At 42.0% G+C, this 22915-nt stretch overlaps 1 protein-coding gene across 3 annotated transcripts; it reads left to right on the forward strand.

Annotated features, from left to right (window-relative positions):
- The first annotated feature begins 4893 nt into the window (after window positions 1–4893).
- Window positions 4894–19175, forward strand: LOC138155426 (uncharacterized protein CXorf65 homolog). Of its 3 annotated transcripts, XM_069080671.1 has the most exons (6): window positions 4894–5613; window positions 8004–8090; window positions 9332–9448; window positions 9859–9933; window positions 18789–18895; window positions 18981–19175. In XM_069080671.1, exons 1-6 carry the CDS (start codon window positions 5589–5591, stop codon window positions 18987–18989), a joined length of 420 nt encoding a protein of 139 aa, XP_068936772.1. In that variant the 5' UTR covers window positions 4894–5588; the 3' UTR covers window positions 18990–19175. The 3 variants fall into 3 exon arrangements, with proteins under 3 accessions (XP_068936772.1, XP_068936775.1, XP_068936773.1); XM_069080674.1 differs by lacking the exon at window positions 9859–9933; XM_069080672.1 differs by lacking the exons at window positions 18789–18895; window positions 18981–19175 and adding an exon at window positions 17770–18196.
- The last annotated feature ends 3740 nt before the right edge of the window (window positions 19176–22915 follow it).

Consider the following 22915-nt stretch of genomic DNA (forward strand, 5'->3'; position numbering starts at 1 on the left):
CCATATTTGGGGCTTAAATTTACTTTTCATTAATTTCTATAACCAAAAAAAATCTTTTGTTGCCATATAACATTTTATTGCATCCTCATCATCATTGCTAACATTTATATAACACTTCAATATTTGCAAAGAACTTTATTTTTATTATCTTGCTCGATCCTTACAATCCTGTAAGGTGAGTGGTATTATCTCCACTTTACAAATGAGGAAACTGAGGTAAAGAGAGGTTAAGTGACTTGCCCATGGTAACACAGTAAGTCCTTGAGGCAGGGTTTAAATTCAAGTCTTTCTGACACTCAGTCCAGTGCTGTTTGCCTGTTTGCCACCCAGCTGCCTTCAACTTCTCAAAGAGAGTGATCATGGATCTGCCCTTTGTTTTCACTTTTTCCAAGCTAAACATGCTTAGAACCTTCAACTATTCCTTCTGTATCATAGTAGCCAGACCCCTTCCCACCCTGGTAGTCCTCTCCTGGCCACTGCAGAATGAGAAGATTTCCTGTAATGCACTCAAAAATGAAATTCCAAAAGAGATAAAAATTTCATTTTAATGAAAATCATTTTCAAAGTAGAGTCCTCTTTAACAAAGCTGTCCATGAACCACCTGCCTCACAGAGTTGCTGTCAAGGAGGTGAAAGCTTCATAAAGCTTAAAAAGTTGTAGAAATGAAAATGGCCATTAGCCTTGCTCTTATAACTGGTCAACCTGCCTCAGTTCTTCTTGAATGTCCTGGCCCTGTTCTTTCAGGTCTATGCTACAGCTATATTTCTCTTTGGCTGTGTGCCCTTTTAAACGATTAAAGCTTAAAACTGCACTAAGATTTTTGGGACACCCTGAATATTGTGATTCTAGATCTAAGTTCATCAGAGACGTCATCTCTTTGTCACCACATTTATTTCTTTAGATACTTTCTTTCTACAAAGTTTCTGTGAAACAGTTCCTCCTTAATCAGATTTTTTTTAGGTAATCATGGTTATGTGACTTGCCCACAGTAACAAAGCTAGTAATTAGCAGAGGTCAAATTTGAACTCAGGTCCTCCTGACTCCGGAGCCAGTGCTCTATACACTGCACCACCTAGCCACCCCTTCATTAGAATTAAGTAACCTCATCATTTTCCCTATCTTCTGTAATACAAAATTGTCACTGAGGCAAATTGAGAATTTTTCGGTTGTTTGGATGCTTGAAGTCCCCCCATAACTACTCTCTGGCATCATCCCTATGTTCCGTATGACTAACACGTTTATATTATATGCCACTAATGATACTACCTCTGTTTCTCCTTTGTCTTTGCCCAAATGCTCTCTCCCATTCTCTCAGGTTCATGAACTGACCTCCAGGTAGAGATGGTCTGATCTGGTTTAATAAAACAAGATCTATTTCCCCACTGCCTTGTTGTAAGCATGAGTTGCAATCTATCATGTTTCAGTGATGTTTAGGAAATCATATATATTTCCTTGGGTTAAAATTTTCAGTTCATTTTTTTATTACCCATATAAACATGAAATTCCATAAGATTATTTTCTCCTCTGTTATTTTTTCCCAATAATTCCTGGGAACTTCTACTGCTCTTCTTGATTCTAGGCCATATCCTCTGTCCTCTATGGAATATCTGGTATTGTGTTTTTATTGGGGCATTTCTCCCCTTCTTGAATGAAAAGAAAAATCATTCCTAAGAAGCCATGAGTTTCTTTTATATAAGTAAATCTATAGCACTTGGTTGGGTAGGAGATGAAGAGAAAGAAAAAACATAGCTGACATTGTGTAATAAATATTAACAATCATTAAAAGTAACAATTGTGTAATAATATAATTAATTGCTGTTGTGCATTGGTGTAATACCTTATATTTACATGGCACCATATTTTTATTAGTTAGTCATGACCAGTTCTTAAAGGACTGGCATTGTTTTTGTCTTCCCCTGGTTGCAGATAAGGAAACTGAGGTATAAAAAAGATTATTGGTTATAATATCAACAGTTAAATAGCAATAGTTGTAACAATAAAATAACAATAAGTTATATATCAGAGCAGCTGAGTGGCACAGTAGATAGAGTGCCAGGTCTAGACTCAGAAAAACCTGAATTCAAATAAGTCTTCAGACACTTACTGGCTGTGTGACCCTGGGCAAGTCACTTAATCCTCCTTGTTTGCCTCGGTTTCCTCATCTGTAAAATAAGCTGGAAAAAGAAATGGCAAACTACTCCAGTATCTTTGCCAAGAAAACCCCAAATAGAGTCATGGAGAGTTGGACACAACTGAATGACTGAACAGCAAGAATAGAAATTATTTATATGTAAGATTCTGCTCTTCAAGGTTTACAAAAAGCTTTCCTCACAATAACCCTGTGAGTTTGGATTGTAATAGAATGTAGACTTGTGGTATCACTGGTGTAGAGAACTCCTAGGTGAGGAAAATCTACAAATGCAAATCAGCGCCTTCTCTGCAGTTCATAGTCTGAGAGAGTTTCCAGGAGCATGGCCCCTAAGTGATTCACCACAAGTCAGACAGCTGGTCTTGAACCCAGGTTTTCTTCATTTTGAGGATGACTACACCACACAGCCTCCTTATGAGGTCGGGAAGTAAATGTTATGATGTCCAGTCCTCGTTGTTATTCAATCATTTCAGCTGTGTCTGACTCTTTGTGACCCCACTTGGAGTCTTCTTGGCAGAGATACTAGAGTGGTTTGGCATTTCTTTCTCCAACTCATTTTACAGATGAGGAAACTCAGGCAAACAGGGTTAAGTGATTTGTCCAGGGTCACACAGCTAGTAAGTATCTGAGGCTGTATTTGAACTCAAGAAGATAAATTTTTCTACCTCTATGCCACCTGACTGCCTCCAAGTCCATTTTACAGATAAGGAAACTGAGGTTGTGACTAGGTCTGAATCACATAGCTACAAAGTGTCAGAGCAAGGCTTCAAATCCAAGTCTATCATTTTCCTCTACATTCCCAAGATTATGTAATGAATAAGGATCAGAGCTAAACTTAAAATTCTCGGGCCTAAAATCCCAAATTTCTAATATAGATTAGCCAAAGGCAATGTATTGCTAAGCTGGCATTCTTACTCACAGCATCTTTCTTTTCTCCTGGTAGGAAGACAAACTAAACAGGAGAGGAGTAAATGAGCCAGAGGGTAAGACCGTGAGATCCAGCACTTCAAGGAGTGACCAGGCCCTGCTTCTGGAGGTCAAGAGGACCCACTTGATCCAGAGGATTGAAGATGTAGAATGGGAACTGTCCCTTCTCCTTCATCTTGCAGATCCCAGAATGCATGCAGGAGAGGGCCAACTGGATCGCCATGCCAGTTTAGACCTCCTTCCCTTGCATTAAGGACACTGTGGTTCCCATCCACTGGTGGCATCTTCAACATAGAGGATATGGTTGGGTTCCCTTGGTGATATCACATTTCCAAAAGAGTTTAACTCAAGAAGGTGTGCACATATATACAAGCAGAGAGTGGAAGAGACTTCTTTACAATATGCTATACTTAGATATGTTTATATAGCAATCTCTACTCATGTTATACCCATATTCGTGTCTGTATTTCATCTTATTTCAAGAAATATTGTGGGGATGGCTAGGTGGTGCAGTGAATGGAGTGCTGGCCCTGGAGTCAGGAGGACCAGAGTTCAAATCTGGCCTCAGACACTTAACACAAAAACTAGCCTGTGACCTTGGGCAAGTCACTTAACCCCAATTGCCTTACCTTCCCCCCTCCAAAAAAGCAAAAAATTAAAATTAAAATTAAATAAAAAGAAATATTATATCTACTAGGCACAAGGCTAGAGGGTCTGAATCATCACTTTTCGACATATCCATTTGGGAGGTGGTGTGATGTTCTGGATAAAGCACTGGCATTGTTGTCAAAAGGAATTAGAGTCCAATTATGCTCTGGCTGTGTGACCTCACATTAGTTGCTTAACCTCTCTGAGCTTCATCATACAATAGGGATAATAATAACACCTACATTATAGAGTTGTTGTGACCAAAAATGAAATAATTCCTATAAAACAATTATGTAAGAGTGAGCTGTTATGATTAACTGTTATCATCAATGTTACATTACCCCTCCAAGCATGCAAATCACAACCTATTCATATTTTCTAATACAAGAGCTATTTTTGTCCCAGCAGTGGATGTACCCAAACATGATGGAGGCAATTCTGCTAGAAGCTGGGAATAAGAATAAAAACAATTGGGGTGGCTAGGGGGCACAGTGAATAGAGCACTGGTCCTGGAATCAGGTCCTGAGTTCAAATCTGGCCTCAGACACTTCACACTTACTAGCCATGTGACCTTGGGCAAGTCACTTAATCCCAATTGCCCTGCCTTTCCCCCTTCAAAAAAGCAAAAAAAAAAAAAAAAAAAAAGCCACAGTCTTAAACATTCAGGAGTTCAGATATAAAATAGTCCTTTACTTGCTACTCTGTTAGCAGGAAGCAGTATGATTCTGGGAGATACCATGAGAGCTAGGCAATATGAGTCCACGGTCCATTCTTAAAGGGCCACAGCTTGGTTCCCTTTAGTTCTTTGTCCTGGTCTTATACTGATTTCCACCTTCGATTGAATGGCATAAGAAGAACTGGATTGTGGGTGAAAAATTCAGTCTCTTGGCTTTCCAAAAGGCTTAAGCTGCAAGGAGAAATTATATCCTACAAATAACGACTCTAATGTGAGACCTTCATTCTCCTGTGCAAGGGAGAATCTACTATTCAAAGATGCCCAATAGCCACTGAAAACGTCGCTGAGAGCACCTTGCTCCAAGGATGGAGAGTGTTTGGGCTGGTGGAAAGGTAGGAGTGGGGCTGAGGACAATCTATGTTCCTGGCCCTCAAGAAAGGAATGGGGGTGGAGTTAGTTTAGGAAGAGGAAAACCACAAGGGGAAGTGGAAGAATAATTGTCTCTGTGGCGGATGGAACTCCTGGGGTTCTCTCCCTGTTCAGTGTGTCATTTCCTCTCACCCAGGTGGCCCCTGCTCATCTCCCAGGCATGCCTAGGGATGCTCCTTGGCCCCCAGCCAGGCTGATGTTGGTGTGGGCAGCCCCAGCAGCAGCAGATCTGTGACAAGCCCCTCCCCCAGCTTTGGTCAGGGGGCCCTGCTTCTCACAACAAACCACACCAGGGCCCTGGAATCTTGCCGACATCAGCAAATGTTTACATATGCTTCTCCATGGAGAATCTGACAAGCAAACAAAGGAGTGAGAACAGGGAGTGGGGGTAGGGCAGGGCAACTGCCTCAGCAGCTTCTTCTTTCTGAGACCTGCCTGTTTCCTTGGACATTTTCTGGGACCCTTGCCTGAGTTTTCAGCTTTCCCATTGCAGCTGTCCATGGTCCCAGCACTTAGGGTGTGATTTCTCTTCCACCAGTCATCTGCAGTTACCTCCCTACTCCAGAAAGGGAATCATTCTCGTAACAGATTTCCAGACCACTCTCCTAAGGTCCAAGGTTACTGCTAAGAAGGCAGCTGTGTACAAGGCTTGCCTGACATCTTTGGTTGGAGGAGGTGGATTGCTGACCAGAAGCCTGCCATCCGGCCGATCCTGAGCCAGATTTGTCCTTCCCAGGAGTGCCTAAACTATTTATCAAAATGTTCATCACCATTCTCCATGGAGGTGAGTGACTCCTCTCCTGAGCTTCCTTACTCTAGCAGAAGGTCCTCGAGGAGGGCAGCTGGGTGGAGCAGTGGAGGGAGCACAGGGCCTGGAGTCAGGAGGACCTGAGTTCAGATCCACCCTCAGACACTGACTAGCTATGTGGGTCCTGTTGGCCTCAGTTCTTCATCTGTAATGGGGGACACACTGGAGAATGAAATAGCAAACCACTCTAGTATCTTTGCTAAAAGTCCATGGGGTCACATAGAGTCACAACCGAACAACTCCACCACAGGAAGGTCCCTAAGGACAGGACAGATGGATAATCATTCTATGCTTGGTTGATACTCAATGGGAAGAGTTGGAACCTAGACTGGATCAACATAGAGGGTAACAATTAGGCAGCTATGTAGCACAGAAGCTGGAGGGTTGGTTCTTGAGTTCAAATTCTCATTTAACACTTATCTGCTTCATTTTTCCTCATCTGTAAAATGGATATAACAGGGCGGCTAGGTGGCATAGTCAATAGAGCACCGGCCCTGTCAGGAGGACCTGAGTTCAAATGTGGCTTCAGACACTTAACACTTACTAGCTGCGTGACCTTGGACAAGTCACTTAACCCCAATTGCCCTGCCTTCCCCCCTCCAAAAAGAAAAAAAAAGGATATAATAGCATCTACCTCAAAGGGTTGTTGTAAGGACCAAATGAGGTAACATCTAAAGTGCTTTGCAAACCTTAAAGCTCTATATCAACACCAGCTATTATTAGTATTATTAGGAATCCTGTTTTGACCTGCCACATGACAGGGCTTATTGTTGGTTATATTCCCCACAACGCATCACTCATTCCTTAAGCAGACTCTTTATCAACTCTATTTCCACTCTCCACAGGAAAATAACTTTGCTAGCCCAAAAACAAGTAAATTGGAAACTGGACAACTCAACCGCTACTGCCCCCAACCTGCCCCCAACAAACCACTGCCCATGGATACACAACCAAAAGGCTCATTCACCCTGTCATACCACATTCCTACACTTAGGGGCTGCGTATTTGACATGAAAAGAAAAGTAACCAGAGGCCCATGTGTTATGGAATCAGGGAATGTCAGAACTGAAAGGGGCCTCAGAAACCTTCTAGTCCAAACTCAGCATGTTACATAGAAGCAAATTAGGGCCCAGGGAAAGAAAATAAGTCTCACACAGGTGACTAGTAGCAAAGCCAAGGCCCAGAGCCTGGGTTCCATGATTCTTGGGTCATTGTCCTTTCAGCCTGCTCAGGATTAAACCAAGAGTGATCTCAGGGATAATCTGGATGATTCAGAAGATGCTTGTGTGGTTGCTTTCTCTGTAGGCTGACTTCTTTGCTCTTCCCTGTATGACACCTCTCTCCCCCAGTTCTCCTTCTCTCGCCTCCTACTCCATGTCCAAGAGCCAAGCCTGATGACAAAGCCCAGACTAAGGCAACTTGCCCCATCATTGCATAGGTATGTACCCTCTGTGGAAGTGCCATGAGGAACTATTTGGAGAGGGATAGCTCTGCCAAGGTTCGGCCTCCTACACCATTCCTCTCTGGGAGAGGCCACCTTCTCCAGTTCTTTTGTACATATGTTCTCCTGTGTGAAGAGTACTCTCCATCTTCGCCTCTGCATCTTAGAATCCCTGGTGCAGGGGCCACTCCCTATGTGAGTCCTTTCCTGATCTATTCCAGTACTCTCTTCCTCTTTAAACTGTTTTGGATTTTCTCATATTACCTCATAGATAGGCTGGATTTACTTGAGTATGTGTTGCATACCTCCACCACCCCTGCCCAGTAGTGTGTACACAACCTGAGATCATGGTAACTTTCTAAAGAATCTTTATCTATCCCCCAGACCCTAACTCAGTGCCCCACATATGTGTTGTTGTTCAGCCATTTCAGTCATGTCCAACTCTTTGTAACCCCATTTGGGGTTTTCTTGGCAAAGATACTAGAATGGTTTGCCATTTCCTTCTCCAGCTCATTTTACATATGAGGAAACTGAGGCAAACAGGGTCAAGTGACTTGCCCAGGGTCACACAGCTAGTAAGTGTCTGAGGTTGGATTTGCACTCAGGAAGATGAGTCCTCGTGACTCCAGGCCAGGCACTCTATCCACCGTGCCCGCTGGCTCACATATACCAATCATTTAATAAACATTCATTGAACTGAATTCCAGGGCCTGAGACAGGCCTAAGGATCTCCTTAAAGAACAGTCACTAGTTTTCTCCAGTTTATCACAGGACTAGATTGTTGAGCCTCCCTTTCTCCTCAGGGAGTACTTCCCACCCCTAAACATTAGCACTGCTCACCTAAGAACCCGACCCATGATCAAGAACACCATCACTGTAATGTCTGTACTGGAAATTCATCACAACCTCAGCTTTCTTCCTGCAGATCACGAAAAGACCCTCTTTAACTCTCACTGCAAAGGAGAGGTGCTATTGAACAGTATCAAGCAGTGCTGTGGCTGTAAACCTGAAGGTAAGCCGAGAATGAGCTCAGGAATTCACACTGGGGGGCTACCCCACTGACCATCTTTATCCTTCATGTCTTGAAGAGATGACTGAGGGGCAGCTAGCTGGCACAGTGAATAGAGCACTGGCCCTGGAGTCAGGAGGACCTGAGTTCAAGTCCGACCTCACTAGCCATGTGACCTTGGGCAAGTCATTTAACCCCAATTGCCCCTTCCAAAAAGAAAAGAAACTGAAGAGATGATTGAGAATAGTGGGGGCTAGGAAGGAGATGACTTCTTTAGGTCCCTTCCAACTCTCAGGATTTGACAGAAATTTAGGCCAACCAACTCCTCCCCCTTCTTATCCTAACTGGACTAAATAGGGAGGTTCCTCCATGCTCCAAAGGCATGAACAACAAGCCAGGCCAGGGGAACACTGGGGAAAGGGCAGGTGGTGCTTGGTGTGCACCTTTTTCTCCTCGGCATTCGCCTCCTCTTTAGGAAATGGTCCAAGGCAGGTCAAAGCAGAATACCTTTCATAGCTTGCTTATTCCCACAGTGACTCTCTGAGGTCAATTTTTCATCTACAATTTTTAACTACAAGAGTCAGAGTAGCCCAGTGATAGAGCACTGAATTTGAAGTCAGGAAGATCTGGATTCAGATCCTGCCTCAGACACTAGTTTCCTCATCTACAAAATGGGAATGATAATAGTACCTACCTCCCAGGGTTATTGTGAAGATGAAAGGAGATAATATGTGTAAAGCATTTTGAAAACCTTAAAAGTCCTTATATAAAGACAAACAGTCATCATTATCCCTCTTTGACATAGAAAGTATAGAGTGACATTACCCTGGCCCAGGCACAAGGATGACTCGAGCATAAGAAGAGACACCACAGGCCCAAGCAACAAGAGAAATGACATGGACGCAAATCCAGAGAAATGATATAGAGCCAGACACAGACCCCAGGACAGAGAAAGACCCTCCTTTCCTGATCTCTTATCCCAGGCTTGTGCCAGGCCAAGTCTATGTAGCTCAGAGGGGAGCTTTCCTAGGAGAGGATCTCTTGATAAACACAGTCAGGGCCTATTTGTATTTTGGAATTTCTCTAGAAGTGTTAGTTGTCTTGAAGGAACATTGTCCCCATCTATAAGGTTATTTATAAAATCTGCCTCAATATCGGGGGAAATCAGAAGCCACCCATTAACCAGTTTCTCAGGCTATAACATCACCTTTAATATTAATTCTTACTCTTCTGTTGGGCTATAGTGATGATTGAACTGGCAGATGAGAGTGGTCATTTGAAAAACCTTCTCCAGAACCCCCACCTCTATGCATCTGAACTGCTGAAGCCTCGAGAAACCTATATCCCTTTCACTGTAACACGTATGTATTATCCCAGTATGACCCCCATCCCAGCAGTGGTGTGAAGGATTGATATGGGAAGAGGTTGCCTTAGAGCATGGAGACTAGCAGAGAGCCTGAGCTGAATTTCCACTCCATGGTCTTTAGACAGGACCACCCATCAAGTAACCTAAATCTATGTGACTCTAACTTCTCCTGCATCCCATAGGAAGGAATGCTCACAGACCTTTTCCAGGAAGTTGCCACAGCTTACAGACATCTCTTAGTCTCTGGGCACCTGACTGGGGCAACACAGGTTTTCCAGAGTGTGTCACCTCATTGGGTTTGGCCTTCCCAGATGTGGCTCCATCCTAGGGAAAGGCTAATTAATAAGCAAGTGAAGGAAAGAAGGAAGAAAGGAATAAATGAATGAATCTGCTTTGCCCCAACAGGACCTGAAGATTCATCAGAGCCAGTCTTTGTGGCGCTATTAAAAGATGATGAAATTATTGACTCTAAATTACTAGGTGAGTGGATCCTCTGAGCAATACCTCAGAAGTGTCCCATGGCAGAATGGATTAGTTCTAAGTGTGGGGAGAAGAAATCTTGCACACGCACAGACACACACACTTATTTCCCCAGGCATCTGTAGAACACGGTGGTTTACAAAGCATTTTACAGATTAGCTCATCTGATTCACAGTATCTGTACAAAGTCCTTTTCTGATGCCTCATAATAATGGCTGGCATTTATCTAGCTCTTTAAGACTTTCTAAAGTTATGCTTCATAGATATTATCTCATTTCAACCTCACAACAACCCTGGAAGGTAGGTGCTGATCTCTTGGTCCAGATTTGGCTCAGGTTAAGGTTTGGTCTATGGTTCAGGAAGAAATCATAAGAGACTGATGACTTGTAAGTTATAAAGAGGCCCCATACCACCACATAGTTAACATTTTCTTTAAGAAAATAATTGGTAAGCACTGAATATGAAAATCATAAAAACAACATCATAAAAGTGAAAAAGCTAAAGATAGGAAAAGACTCATTATTTACATGGGAGTTATCCTTGAATCAATTGTCTGTGTAAAGTCAGACCACTCATTTGTCAGAGCAAGAATCAGTTGTAGTTAAAAAGAAAAAAAAAGATAAAAGGAAAAATAACAGTGAGAAACTGCTATGTTATACATCTCAAGTGACTATCTTGAGCTATTTAAACAAGTAATTGATACTGAAAAAATGGGAAATGATTATAGTAATTTTGTACAGAAGTTTAATCAATATAAATCAACAAGGGGGCGGCTAGGCTAGGTGGTCCAGTGAATAGAGCACCAGCCCTGGAGTCAGAAGGATCTGAGTTCAAATCTGGCCTCAGACACTTAATACAAAAAACTATCTGTGTGACCTTGGGCAAGTCACTTAACTCCAATTGCCCTACCTTCTCCCCTCCAAAAAGCAAAATATGTATACATATACAAGAAAACTAAAAAGTTCAGAAAGCACCTTACTCAGCAAACATTAAGGCCAAAGGCAACACTGGTTTAACATAGAAATTCACTTGTAAAATCTTGCCAAAAAAATGATGGATGAATACAAGATGTATCATCTCGTATAGCAAAGAAAGTCAGTAGATGGTAAAAACCAGTTTAAAGAAAGCTCAACAAAAGACCCAACTAAGCAAAATCATCCTAAGTACATTTAAGGAGGGAAATAACAGGTCAAGAAAGAGAAGGAACATGAAAGATATTTTTTAGTGTTTTCACCATCAAGGACAGTAGAGCTACTACACTTGGACTTTAAAATCATAATAATTGATGGGCTTATAAGTGAACTCAAAATGGCACTAATGGGAGCAAAGATGTGACAAGAAATCAGGTTATTCATTAATAAGGGATAGATCTCTGGGAGGAAGATTGGGAAATGTTGTTGCTGTTCATCTGTTTCAATCATGTCTGACTCTTCACAACCCCATTTGGGGTTTTCTCAGCAGAGATACTGGAATGGTTTGCCATTTCCTTCTCCAGCTCATTTCACAGATAAGGAAACTGAGGCAAACAGGGTTAAGTGATTTGCCCAGGATCACACAGATAATAAATGTCTGAGGCCAGATCTGGGAAACATAGATGACGTAATAACAAAAGATATCAATAAACAATTCTTTTTGAAGGAGAGAGAGAAAAAGAAAGAAAGAAATATACACAGGGGTGAATGGAAGTAGCCCAATGGATAGAGAGCTGGACCTGGAATCAGAAAGACCTAAATTCAAAACGTACATCAGACTCTCCCTAATTGTGTGACCCTAGACAAGTCACTTAACTTCTGGATAATAATAGTAACCTACCTCCCAATATTGCTGTGAGGATAAAATGAGATAATATTTGTAAAGCACTTCGTTAACCTTAAAGCACTAAAAATTCTGGCAACTATTATTATTGTTATATAAGCAATGAGGATCTTTGAAGAAGGATGTTAGTAAAAGATGTCATCAGGGAAATACAGGAGAGGAAGGGAAAACAGGCTGGTCAGAGGTCAAGGGAAGGGATGGCAGGCGGACAGCCAGAATGTCACACAAGTGTTGTCTCAATTTCAGGACGGTGTGAGAAGGGCCTCTGGCATACTAGGTGGGTCCCATGGGGGAGACTTAGAAGAGGACAGAGTCAGGAGTCACACAGGGTAGGCAGGCATGGTGGGGTTGCAGCTTGCATCAGTGAAGGAAGTAATGAAATCAGTGAGATCACTGATCTATTTGAGAATCTGAGAGTGATTCACAATTGTCCTTTGTGATAAGGAGACTATTAATATCTTCACTTTACAAAGGAGGAAGCTTAGGCACAAACTGAAACAGGTAGTTGAGTTTTCCCATGGGCACAACTGATAACAGCGATCAAAGCAGTACCCCTGGCTTCACTAGCTCTGGGTGCCTGAAACACTCTTCTTATCTTTAGTGGGCTCCAAAGATAGAAATAGCATGTGTATGTATGGAAATAGATGGAGAAATGAACCCTCCTGGTCAACTTCAGGTTGCTTTTGTCTTGGCCAAGGAAAGCATATTCTAGGTCCACATTAGAGAGAACGGGATGGCTCCTGAGAAGGGGAACTGGGACATTCCTAGGATCATAGGATCAAATAGAAGGAGTTCAAAAGGACCTCAGATGGCATCCAGTCTAGCCCCTCAGTAGTGGACAGAACCCTGGATTTGGAGTCAAGAAGACCTGAGTTCAAATCCTACCCTTGACACTTGCTAGCAATGGGACCCTGGAGAAGTCATTTAACCTCTCTGAGTTTCAGGTTCCTCATCTGTAAAATGGAAAAAAAAAATAGCACCTACCTCCCAGGATTAACACTATATAATATATGTAAAGCACTTTTCAGAGTCTAAAGTTCTTTGTACATGTGAGCTATTGCACAAATAGGCAGAGATTGTGGTTTAGTAAGTAAGTGGCTAAGACCTGGGTTTGAATCCTGACTTGGGCACTTATTCACTGTGTCCACAGCTAGTCACTTAACCTAGGTTAAGTCACTTAACCTCTCTGTGCCTCAGTTCCCTCATCTATAAAACAGGGTAGACCTGATGGCCCCACTGGTCCCTTCTAGTTCTAAATCCATAAGCCTATGATTTTATTTCAAGCATTAAACTAAATGCTCTATTGAGAAGAGTTGGTCTCTGTCCTCAAAGAGCTTTCACTATAGTGGGAAAGGGAAAGAAGAGAAAGGGCTAAACCTTCCACATCAGAAACAACTTTAGAAGAACAAATCATTGCTGTTTTATTTTCTCTCAACTGTATCTTACACACCAACCAGCTGGCGAGCTCCTTAAAAGCTGAGATGAATCTTAGATTTCTCTGCATCCCCAGAAGCTCCTGGCCTGCTGTTGATGAGGCCAACTCATTAAAAGCAACAACTGGGAAATAATTACTGAGTATGTACTATATTTCCAAGTTCCTAAGCAGGAAACCAATATAAAAGAATAACCAGATAATTTTCAGGGTCTTGGACTGCTCTTTGTCCTTCTCCTGCTCTCAGATCTCTGGTTTTGTCTCCATGAAAAGAATCTGAGGAGCCCCAGTAAGAATCACTCTATACTCTAACACTTGCAAATAGGACACTTAATTTGAGCAACATAGAAAGAGCCTGGGGTGAAATACTGTGGAGTGTCCTTGTTCGGAGACTCACAAACTTCCCTGCAAACTCACTGTGTGTCTGCACAGTGGGGAAAGAGAGAGAACAGTCAACAGGAAGTCTTTTAGAGCCCAATGTGGTGGTACAGCCTACAGTTGTAGATGACCAGCCCACATTCCTTCCTTCCCAATGTCATTAACAATAATAATACCTAACAGTTAACACATTATCATCTGAGTGCTGCCAAGGCATAAACTAATTCAACTGCCCAGTCAGCCACTCTCTGAGAGCTGAGGGGTCTCACTGCCTCCACAAGGTTGAAGCTAATAAAGAGCTTTATCACACTGAAAATAGCATTTTTACTGCAGGGAGACTCTGGGCTGACTCTCCCAACCTCCACACCCTCCAGCTAGTTGGGTTCCCAGAGCATGACTGGGGTTATAGAAGCACCCCTGAGGGCTTGGGGAGAGTCCCTCAAATGCTATCTGCCTGAGCTCTTCCCTATATCAACTACCAATGATTAGTACCCCAGTATCACTGAACCAACTGATAACAACTGACTCCCACAAAGGGATATTTACTGAAAAGATATAGTAAGAACAGAAATAAAAGTATTTCTTTCCATCATCTGGAGGTCCACTTTCCCTCATCCCATCTCAGTTCCTGGGAAGAGTGGTCTCAGATTTAAAGCAGTTTCTACCAAGATCTTGTCCCCATCAAGTTCACTTGTGAATTCAGCACAGCCTCTCTGCCCTGCCTCTCAGGTCCAGCATCTTGGCCACAGGGTATATCCACTGCTTGGCTTGGATGCCAGTCATCCCTCCTCAGGGCGAAGCTGTTAGATTATAACTCTGGCCTGGACTCTAGCTCCTGGGTCTCTAACAGTTCACTCTCAAAGTCTTCCAAAGTTTACAGGTTTGCAGCCTAATTTGCTCCATCTCCAATATTCTTTCTCCTCAAGGCAGAAAAGTATAAACAGAAATGGAAGCAACAGAGACAGGCGGTGAGCTCACAGACTAAATAGAAGCATGAGTAGAGATTAAAAAAACCCCAAGACCTCTCTCTCCACTAGAAGGCTTAGAACAGCAGCCTTTGCCCCCTCCCCCCCTCACCAGAGCACAACCAGGAAAGAAAACACCGTGGCTCACTGGTGCCTTTTGAATGTACTCCCAGATCTGGACCCAAAGTGAATCTGAAGGTGTCTCTTCTTCATAGCTGATTGGAAACAATAGCTGTTCTTGTTCTGAATTGAGGAGCTCACACAGTGCTTCCATTCTAGGCTATCTTGCCTTTCCAGAAGCTAAGTCCCCAGCCTCTTCCCTGTGGAGATTACATCAATTGAGCATGCTTACAAGGGCCAAGCTTGGCCAGTTCTTTGCATTATTTACTGCAGGAGGCTGTAGCAGCAAGCACCCCAAGCGTCCTCAGGGTTTGCAGCTACCACAGGTTCTTGGATCTGCTTTGTTAAAGGAAAGCAACTCAAAATGGGTTAACAAGCTTACTTTAATCAGTCAGACATATATCGTTTACCTTATTCAGGAGAAAAGGTCAGCACCCTGAACCTCAAAGTATACAGGCATAATTATCAAGACAGAAACATCAAGTAGACAGATTTCCAAACTGTCCAACCATTACATCCATACCCAGTCAACATCTGGGTTTCCACATTCTGGGTTTTTCAAAGCCGGGGGACTCTCAACAACGGCTTCCCATAATTCAGATCAAATCACAGAACACTTCTCAAAGTGAGTCCCAAAACAAAGCTACACATCAGGGCTTATATAGCCTTCTCCTGGCTCAGAGAATGTAACAACCTTATTGACTCACTGGCCAATCAAGAAGTATCTACTGAAAAACAAGCCTCCCACCCCAGTCTCCAGGTGCACTTTAGCCTAGGGGCAGGGGAGATCTTTAAATTTGCATTTCCATTACAGAGGCAAAAGCACAGTGAAGGCTCTTTACAGATGTTTCCATCTCCCATCTTAAATATATAATGATAATACAGATAACATAGCTCCCACCCCCTCCAAAATGAACATTGCGCTGTATTCCATTTCAATAAAAAGATACTCAATGTGTCTGATCTCTCTAGGCCCCAGTTTCCTCATCTATAAAATGATTTTGGACTATATAACTTAGGTATGGCCAATTTGGAAGATTACTGCATGCAAAGCTATCTAGGCACAGGAAAGAATTCAGAGATTAGATAAAACACAGAATTTCCTCTTGAGGAGCTCAGTCTAATAGGGTGATAATACAGAGAGAGACAACTTTATTACATAGCATTATGTGATAAGTGTCTTAGAGAGTTACAAAACGGTGTGTTGTGTGAGATGTGAAGGCCAAGGTGGCCACCAATGGGAATATTTGGGAAGGCTTCCTAGAAATGCATTTAAATTAAGCTTTAAAGGATGGGTAGGGAAAGCACTGCTGTGAGAGAGAGCTTGAGCACTGACATGGAAGTGGGAAATCAAAGGATTATGTTCAAGGGACAAAAAGTAATACAATTGGGCTAGAGTGTAGAAGACATAGAGAAGCACAGGGGAAAAGGTAGTAATACATCCATCTGTAGTGAGCTTTGAATGCCAAGCAAACTATTATGAACTTTACTCAGTGGGCATCTGGACGAAGTTTCTGAAGCTCTATAACACATTAAGAAATTGATGTATTTCTATTCTGCACAAGCATCTGAGAACTGGTGCCCAGTGAAAGAGACTCTTACCAAGGACTTTTGGTTTGAGGAAAGGGTGCCTACTAACTGTAACAAGGAAATCAATGAAAGGACTTCATGTCATACTGTGGAGTCCTTGGGAAATTGTAACTATGGTGAGTAAGGCAGAAGGAAGACAGTGGGTAAGCTGCTGGAAACACTCCCAACTACTCAAAGAGACAGCTGGAAGGGAAAGGGGTGGAGGGGACGTCATTGGGAATTAGTTACTAAACCATCATCAATAACCAAGAGTTGCAGCGCATTTTTGAAGCCTTCATGGTGAGAGGTAGATGGGGTGAAAGGATATTTCTGACCTGGGGCCAGAGCTTCCCAGGATACAAACGCTCTCCTCAGCAGCCAATGGGAATGATGGTAGGGGCTGATCCCATGGGACAAGCTGCCAGCCAACCAATATGGAAAAGAGAATAATTTTCAAGGTGGAGGGAAAGGGCATTCCGTACCAAGAAGAAAAGGAAATGTTTGACTCTTAGCTAGGACAGTCCACAGGAACGATGCAGGAATTTGACATCTCCTTGGAGCTTTATGCAATGCCCTAAGATTATGGGATTTGAATGTTTTCAAATAATAGATAACCAATTTGGTAGCACTGAAAGTAGAGGGTGGCTATGTGAAAGTCCTTGATACACACCAAAAGGAAGAAGACTGACTTCATATTATGGTTGAAAAGGGTGAGAAATAATAAAATGGATAGTATCTAGGGAGGGCATGGACCATGATAGACTAACTCAAGGAATTAGGGGATCATGTTGAAATACTACTGCCTTGGGCGGCTAGGTGGCACAATGAATAGAGCACCGACCCCGCAGTCAGGAGGACCTGAGTTCAAATGCGACCTCAGACACCACACAAAATCTAGCCATGTGACCTTGGGCAAGTCACTTAACCCTAACTGCCCTCCAAAAAAAGCAAAATAAATACTATGGCCTCTCCTATCCATTACCTAAAATCAGTATTGTTGGTTCAGTCACCTAGAAACAAAGCAAATGGAGTGAGTGTGTGAGGTAAGGAGTTACCATAGAACCCCAAGAAAGCTCTTCAGGGATGGGCCTCCAAGAACAAAAGGAAAGTTGACTCAGATCACCCAAACTGGACCAAAGTAGCTCAAGCCAAGCTTCCTGAAAGTTGTCCCAGCACGGAGAAGCAAAAGAGATTAACATGGTAGCACACTTCAGAAGCAGCAGCAAAAGGCCATGTATGGATAGGGGTGGGGGAAGCAGGAGAACTACAGGGCCTGAGGAACAGAGAATCGTCTGAGGGAAAAGCTCATGGCAAGGCAGGGGCAATTGAGGTCACATATGATGACCCCATGGAGCATGTATACAGCCCACTTCAGTGACTTCTGACATTTCTGAAATCAACCGCAGAATTGGCCTTTTGTTTTCAATTTGAGACTAGGCCTCCATTTCTTACCCAAACTGGAAGTACATGGCCACTCATAGACCTGATCCCATGCTGCTCAGCACAGAAGCTTTGACCTGCTTTGTTTCTGACCTGGGCCTTTTTACCCCTCCTTAGGCATCCCAGTGACCTCCCCCAACTCCCAGGGGCTCATCATATTGGAACCAGATAGTGCAGACCCCAAAGTGGCTTAGTGCACTACAGCTCAGAAGTCCTGAAATGAAGAAATCCACTGTCTCAATTTGCCTCAATAGTTGGGTTTCCAGGTGAACAGTGCTGCATCCAATTTGAAAACTGCTTTTTGCAGAGATGGAGACTCCTTCTGAATCTTAGAATCCTCTGTTTTTAAAAAAGATAAATGATAGATGATAAATGAATGAATAAACATATAAATAAGTGAATGGTGAAATTTTTTCAAAAGACTAAACTGGAATAAATTCAAATTAACTGTAAACAGAAACTGAACAGATCTAGTATTTCACTCAGTTTGAATCTGACTAAGAGGCCACTAGACAGTGCCGTGGATAGAGTGTTGACTTAGAGTTAGGAAGACCTAAGTTTGAATCCTGCCTCAGACACTTCCTTGCTGTGCAAGCTGAGACAAGTCACTTAATCGCTTTGTGAATTAATTTCCTTATCTGTAAATATGGGTTATTACAGTACTTACCTCATAGTCTTTGTGAGGATCAAGTGAGATAATATTTGTAAAGCACTTTACAAACCTTAAGCACTCCATAAATGCTAGCTATTGTTATTATCATTATATACCCTCTGTAGGCCACAGTTTTCCATCTACAAAATGACTATAACAATCCTAGCAACGAATCAGACTTGGAGATTAATTTGGAGACAAATAGTGAGCAAACATTCACTAGGCCAAGAGGAGGAACAAAAGGTACTGATTCTACTTCCCTGGCTCTTAGTGTGAAGGGGATATTCAGCAGAGCAGGGGGGTCAGATGCTGGGCAGCCTGGTGCATTTTGTACTGCTTGGTGCTTTGGCCTTAGAGAAGAGGTGCTTTCCTCTGAAGGGATGATCTCCGTGACTCGAGCTGACTGAGCTTTAAGGTTTTGAAAGGTTCTATAATGCAGGTGACTTGCCCTTCCTGATCAGAGCTCCCTGCTCTTTCTCTGAAGCTACCCTGAGGCTTGCAGGAAATTCCAGTTCCCCAGTGTCTGAGAAACAATCAAAATCTGGGAAGACCAAGAGAAAAATCTTGACTTCTGAAGCTCGGAACCGAAAAGTGAGTATCTAAGTAGGGATCCCAGCTGGCCTTTTCCTTCTCCCACCACTAACACATGTCAAATCTGGCTTTGCTTCTATTTCAGGCAAACTGAGGACATCCCCAAGGAACAACAAGAGGCAGCATGGGACCTGGGGAGATGTGCTGGATTCAGAGTGGGAGGGCATGGGTTTGAATCCTGGCCCTACAACAGACGACCTTTGTGACCTTGAGCAAATCCCTTCACCCTCTCTGGGCCTCAGTTTCCTCATCTATAAAATAAAAGGGTTGTACAAAAGGTCTCTAAGGTCCCATTAGACTATGGTTCTGTGAAACTAGGGTAAAATTATACCCATATTATGTCCTTTATGCGGGATGGGGGGCAGTGTGAAAGGGCATTATGACAAAGCATCTGCCTTTGCTGGTAGGAAAACATTTCCATAATCTGTAATAAATAACATATGCATGCACATACTGAGTTAGAAATTTATCCATACCATCACACATCCATTATTAATATGTTTTGTCTACTTCATGGCTTATTGGTACTAAATTTTTAATCCCAGATTGTCTCACCACTGCACACTTGTGCACTATCTTCTCCCAACCAGTCAGACTTTTTGGTTCCAATTAGTTGGTGAACACTGAGGGAAAACTAGTGACATTATTCCAAAACAGCTTTGATGTTTGTCTACATAATTCAATTCAACAAATGTTTATTAAGTATCCAGCATGGTGGTAAAGCATGGGAATAGAGCGACAAAATAGTCCCTGCTCTCAAGGAGTTTATATTGTCTTGGAAAGATACAACATGTATATAAGTAAGTATATGCAAAGTAATGCAAAATAATACCAAAAGGGAAAGAATTTTAAAAACAGAATCAGGAAAGGCCTCCTGCTGGAGGCCTATACTTTGAAGGAAGCTAAGGATTTCATATGTCAGTGGTGAGAAGGCAGTGCATTTCAGACTTGGGAAAAAAAAATTTGTTTCTTCAATGGAGATGACCATTTATCCATGTCTTAACACAGTTTCATATCAATTAATAAACATTTATTAAGCTCCTACTGTGTGCCAGGCTACTGTGTACAACTATACCTACTGTGTGCTGAACACTGGGAATACAAAAAGAGGCAAAAGATAATCCCTGCCCTCAAGAAGCAGGGACACCTTTTTTTAATTCTTCTAAGAAATGACTTTTATTGTATATAGGTTATGTGTTAAGATCAGTTATGAAATCTACATGATTGGTATATTAAATGTGTATTATAAGATTACATGACTGATCTATCTAATGGGGGAGACAACATGCAAACAAATATATGCAAAGCAAGCATTATAAATAGGAAATAACTACAGGAAGGAAAGCACTGGAATTAAGAGGGATTGGGGAAGGCTTTCTGTAGAATGTAGGATTTTAGTCAGGACTTAAAGGAACCCATGGAGGTCAGTAGTTAGAGATGAGGAGGGAGAGCATTCCAGGAATGGGAAATAGCCAGAGAAAAGGCCCAGAACCAAGAGATGAAGTGTCTTGTTCATAGAACAGCCAGGAGGCCAATATCTGTAGATCTAAGAGCAAGTATTGGGGCATAAGGTATAAGAAGTATGAAGGAAAGTATGAAGGAGGGGAAGTTATGAAAGACTTTGAATGCCCAACAGAGCATTTTGTATTTGCTCCTAGAAGCAACAGGAAATCAGTGGAGTTAATATTAAGTGGGGAAGTGAGATGCAGGAGTGGGTGATGTAATTGGACCTTTGTTCTAGGAAAATCACTTTAGTGACTGGCTGAAAAATGGATTGAAATGGGGAGAGCCTTGAAGCAGGAAGACCTACCAGCAGGCTATTGCAATAATCAAAGCATGAGGTGATGGGGGCCTGCACTAGAGTAATGACAGTGTCAGATGTGGGAAGGGGGTATATTTGAGAGATGTTGCAAAAGTGAAATCGGTAGGCATTGGAACAGCTTGGACATGGGTGGCAGAGGGAGAGTGAAGAACCAGTATGATTCCTAGGTTGTGAGACTGAGGGACTGAGGATGGTGTTGCCCTCTGCTGTAATAGGGGAGGTAGGAGGCAGGGAGCATTTAGGGGGAAATATATTGAGTTTCTATGGCAAAAATAGTAATAATATAAAGTAAAATCATGAGTGGGAGGCTCTGGAGGGGAGCAGGTAAGGGCACACAATGCCTGGGGGGAAATGATAGGGAGTGGTAGAAGAAGCAAATCTTCCTTATTTAAAATATTAAATATATCTATAATATAAAATGTATACATAATAATAAATATAAATAATACATAGTAATAAATAATATTTAAAATATTAAACAGAGCTGGTTCTCAATGCAAGAGAGAGAAGACTATCATAGAGCCTTCAAATTGGAAGGACCTCTAGAGAGCATCTAATCCGATCTCCTCAGTGCCTGGATTCCCATTACAACAGCCCCAACAGATACTCACTCACCCAGTTTCTCCTTGAACACTTTCAGTGTTCGCTACCCATTGTTGGACAGCTGTAATTGCCCTACACTCTAGAACCACAGGACTGAGACCAATCTTTCCACATCATAACCCTGTTTTTGAAGAAATCAATTATTTTCTTTTTTAGTTTTCTCTTCTCTATATTACATATCCCCACTTAATTTAATCCCCCTAAGGCATTATTGAAAGTCCTCTCACCATCCTGATCACCCTCCTTGGCACACAGCACAATTTATCGATGTCCTTCTTCAAGTGTGGTCCCCAGAATTAAACAGAGTACTCTAGGTGTGGTCTGAGTAAAGCAGGACTCCCTCTTTCTAGGTTCTAGACATTATACAAAAGAGGGTGCTTTTTGGCATCCACATCACACCATTGACTCATAATGAGCTTACAGTCAACCAAAACCCATTATATTGTTTTACACAAAATTGTATTTAATCAGGCGTGCTTCATTTTGTGTGCATGAAATTGATGTTTTTTAGTCTAAATTCAGCCTAGCAGTTGTCCAGGTGTGGCACTGAGACCCTTATGGGGCCTCAAGGTCAAAACTATTTTTACAATAATACAGAGATGTTTTGATCTCTAATATAATAAATATTGGTTGTTATGACACCAAGAACAAAAATTCTTTGGGGTCTACTATATCTTCATCCAAACCAATGAGAAAAATGTCCAATAGGCAAAAATGCAATGGCATCCTGCTAGAGACCTCATTTCAGGTTGATGATAACTCATTAATCAAAACTTATTAGATACAGTGGACCACTTAACTGGATTATCATCCAGTTCACATTTCTTTTTTTTTTTTAATTTTCCACTTAATAGTATTTTATTTTTTCCAATTACATGTAAAAATAGTTTTCAACATTCATTTTTATGAGATTTTGAGTTCCAGATTTATCTCCCTTCTTCCCTCCTCTCCCCCCCTCCCTAAGATAGCAAGCAATTTGATATAGGTTATACTTGTATAAACATGTTAAACATATTCCCACATTAATCATGTTGTGAAAGAAGAATCAGAACAAAAGGGAAAAAAACCACAAGAATGGTTTGCATTTCTTTTCTTCATCCTGCCTACAAAGAAATCATGAAGGACTTTGTCAAAAACCTTCTTGAACTTCAGATACAGTACACCTGCAACATTTCTGTGATACTGGAGACAAGTTAGATGCCAAAAGTTCACATACAAGCTGAGATTCTGTTGATCTTAATTATCTCACCTTCTGCTTTACATATGTAAATTTTGATGTCACTCTTTCAGGGATCTGTCATTTTGTCATGTGGGTGTTCCCACCTACAGTAATGGATCACAACCTGGCTATAAACCGCCCCCCCCCCCCCCCCCGCTAGAGTTTAGTAATTGGTCTTCCAATGTTGCTATGACCAAAGTCTCATAAATAAAAGGTATAGAAAGTGTGTCTATTGATTTGCTTGCACTTTAGGATGAATTGTATTGCAAAGTATAAATATTTTAAAATCTAGTTGTAATAGGCCAGAGGTGAGCAGAAAAGAAGGAAGAAAGGAAGGAAGGAAGGAAGGAAGGAAGGAAGGAAGGAAGGAAGGAAG

The sequence above is a fragment of the Petaurus breviceps genome, unplaced genomic scaffold, assembly GCF_028583685.1.
Source record: "Petaurus breviceps papuanus isolate PSGF00001 unplaced genomic scaffold, PetGlider_PUasm1.0 91133, whole genome shotgun sequence".
In the NCBI taxonomy this organism is placed as follows: domain Eukaryota; kingdom Metazoa; phylum Chordata; class Mammalia; order Diprotodontia; family Petauridae; genus Petaurus; species Petaurus breviceps.

Bases quoted from the DNA above. Each gene is read 5' to 3' on its own strand.
- LOC138155426 (XM_069080671.1), top strand. From the start codon at position 5,589: ATGTTCATCACCATTCTCCATGGAG. The intron at 8,091-9,331 runs GTAAGCCGAGAA...GTTGGGCTATAG, and splicing joins CTGTGGCTGTAAACCTGAAG to TGATGATTGAACTGGCAGAT. The intron at 9,449-9,858 runs GTATGTATTATC...TTGCCCCAACAG, and splicing joins TATCCCTTTCACTGTAACAC to GACCTGAAGATTCATCAGAG.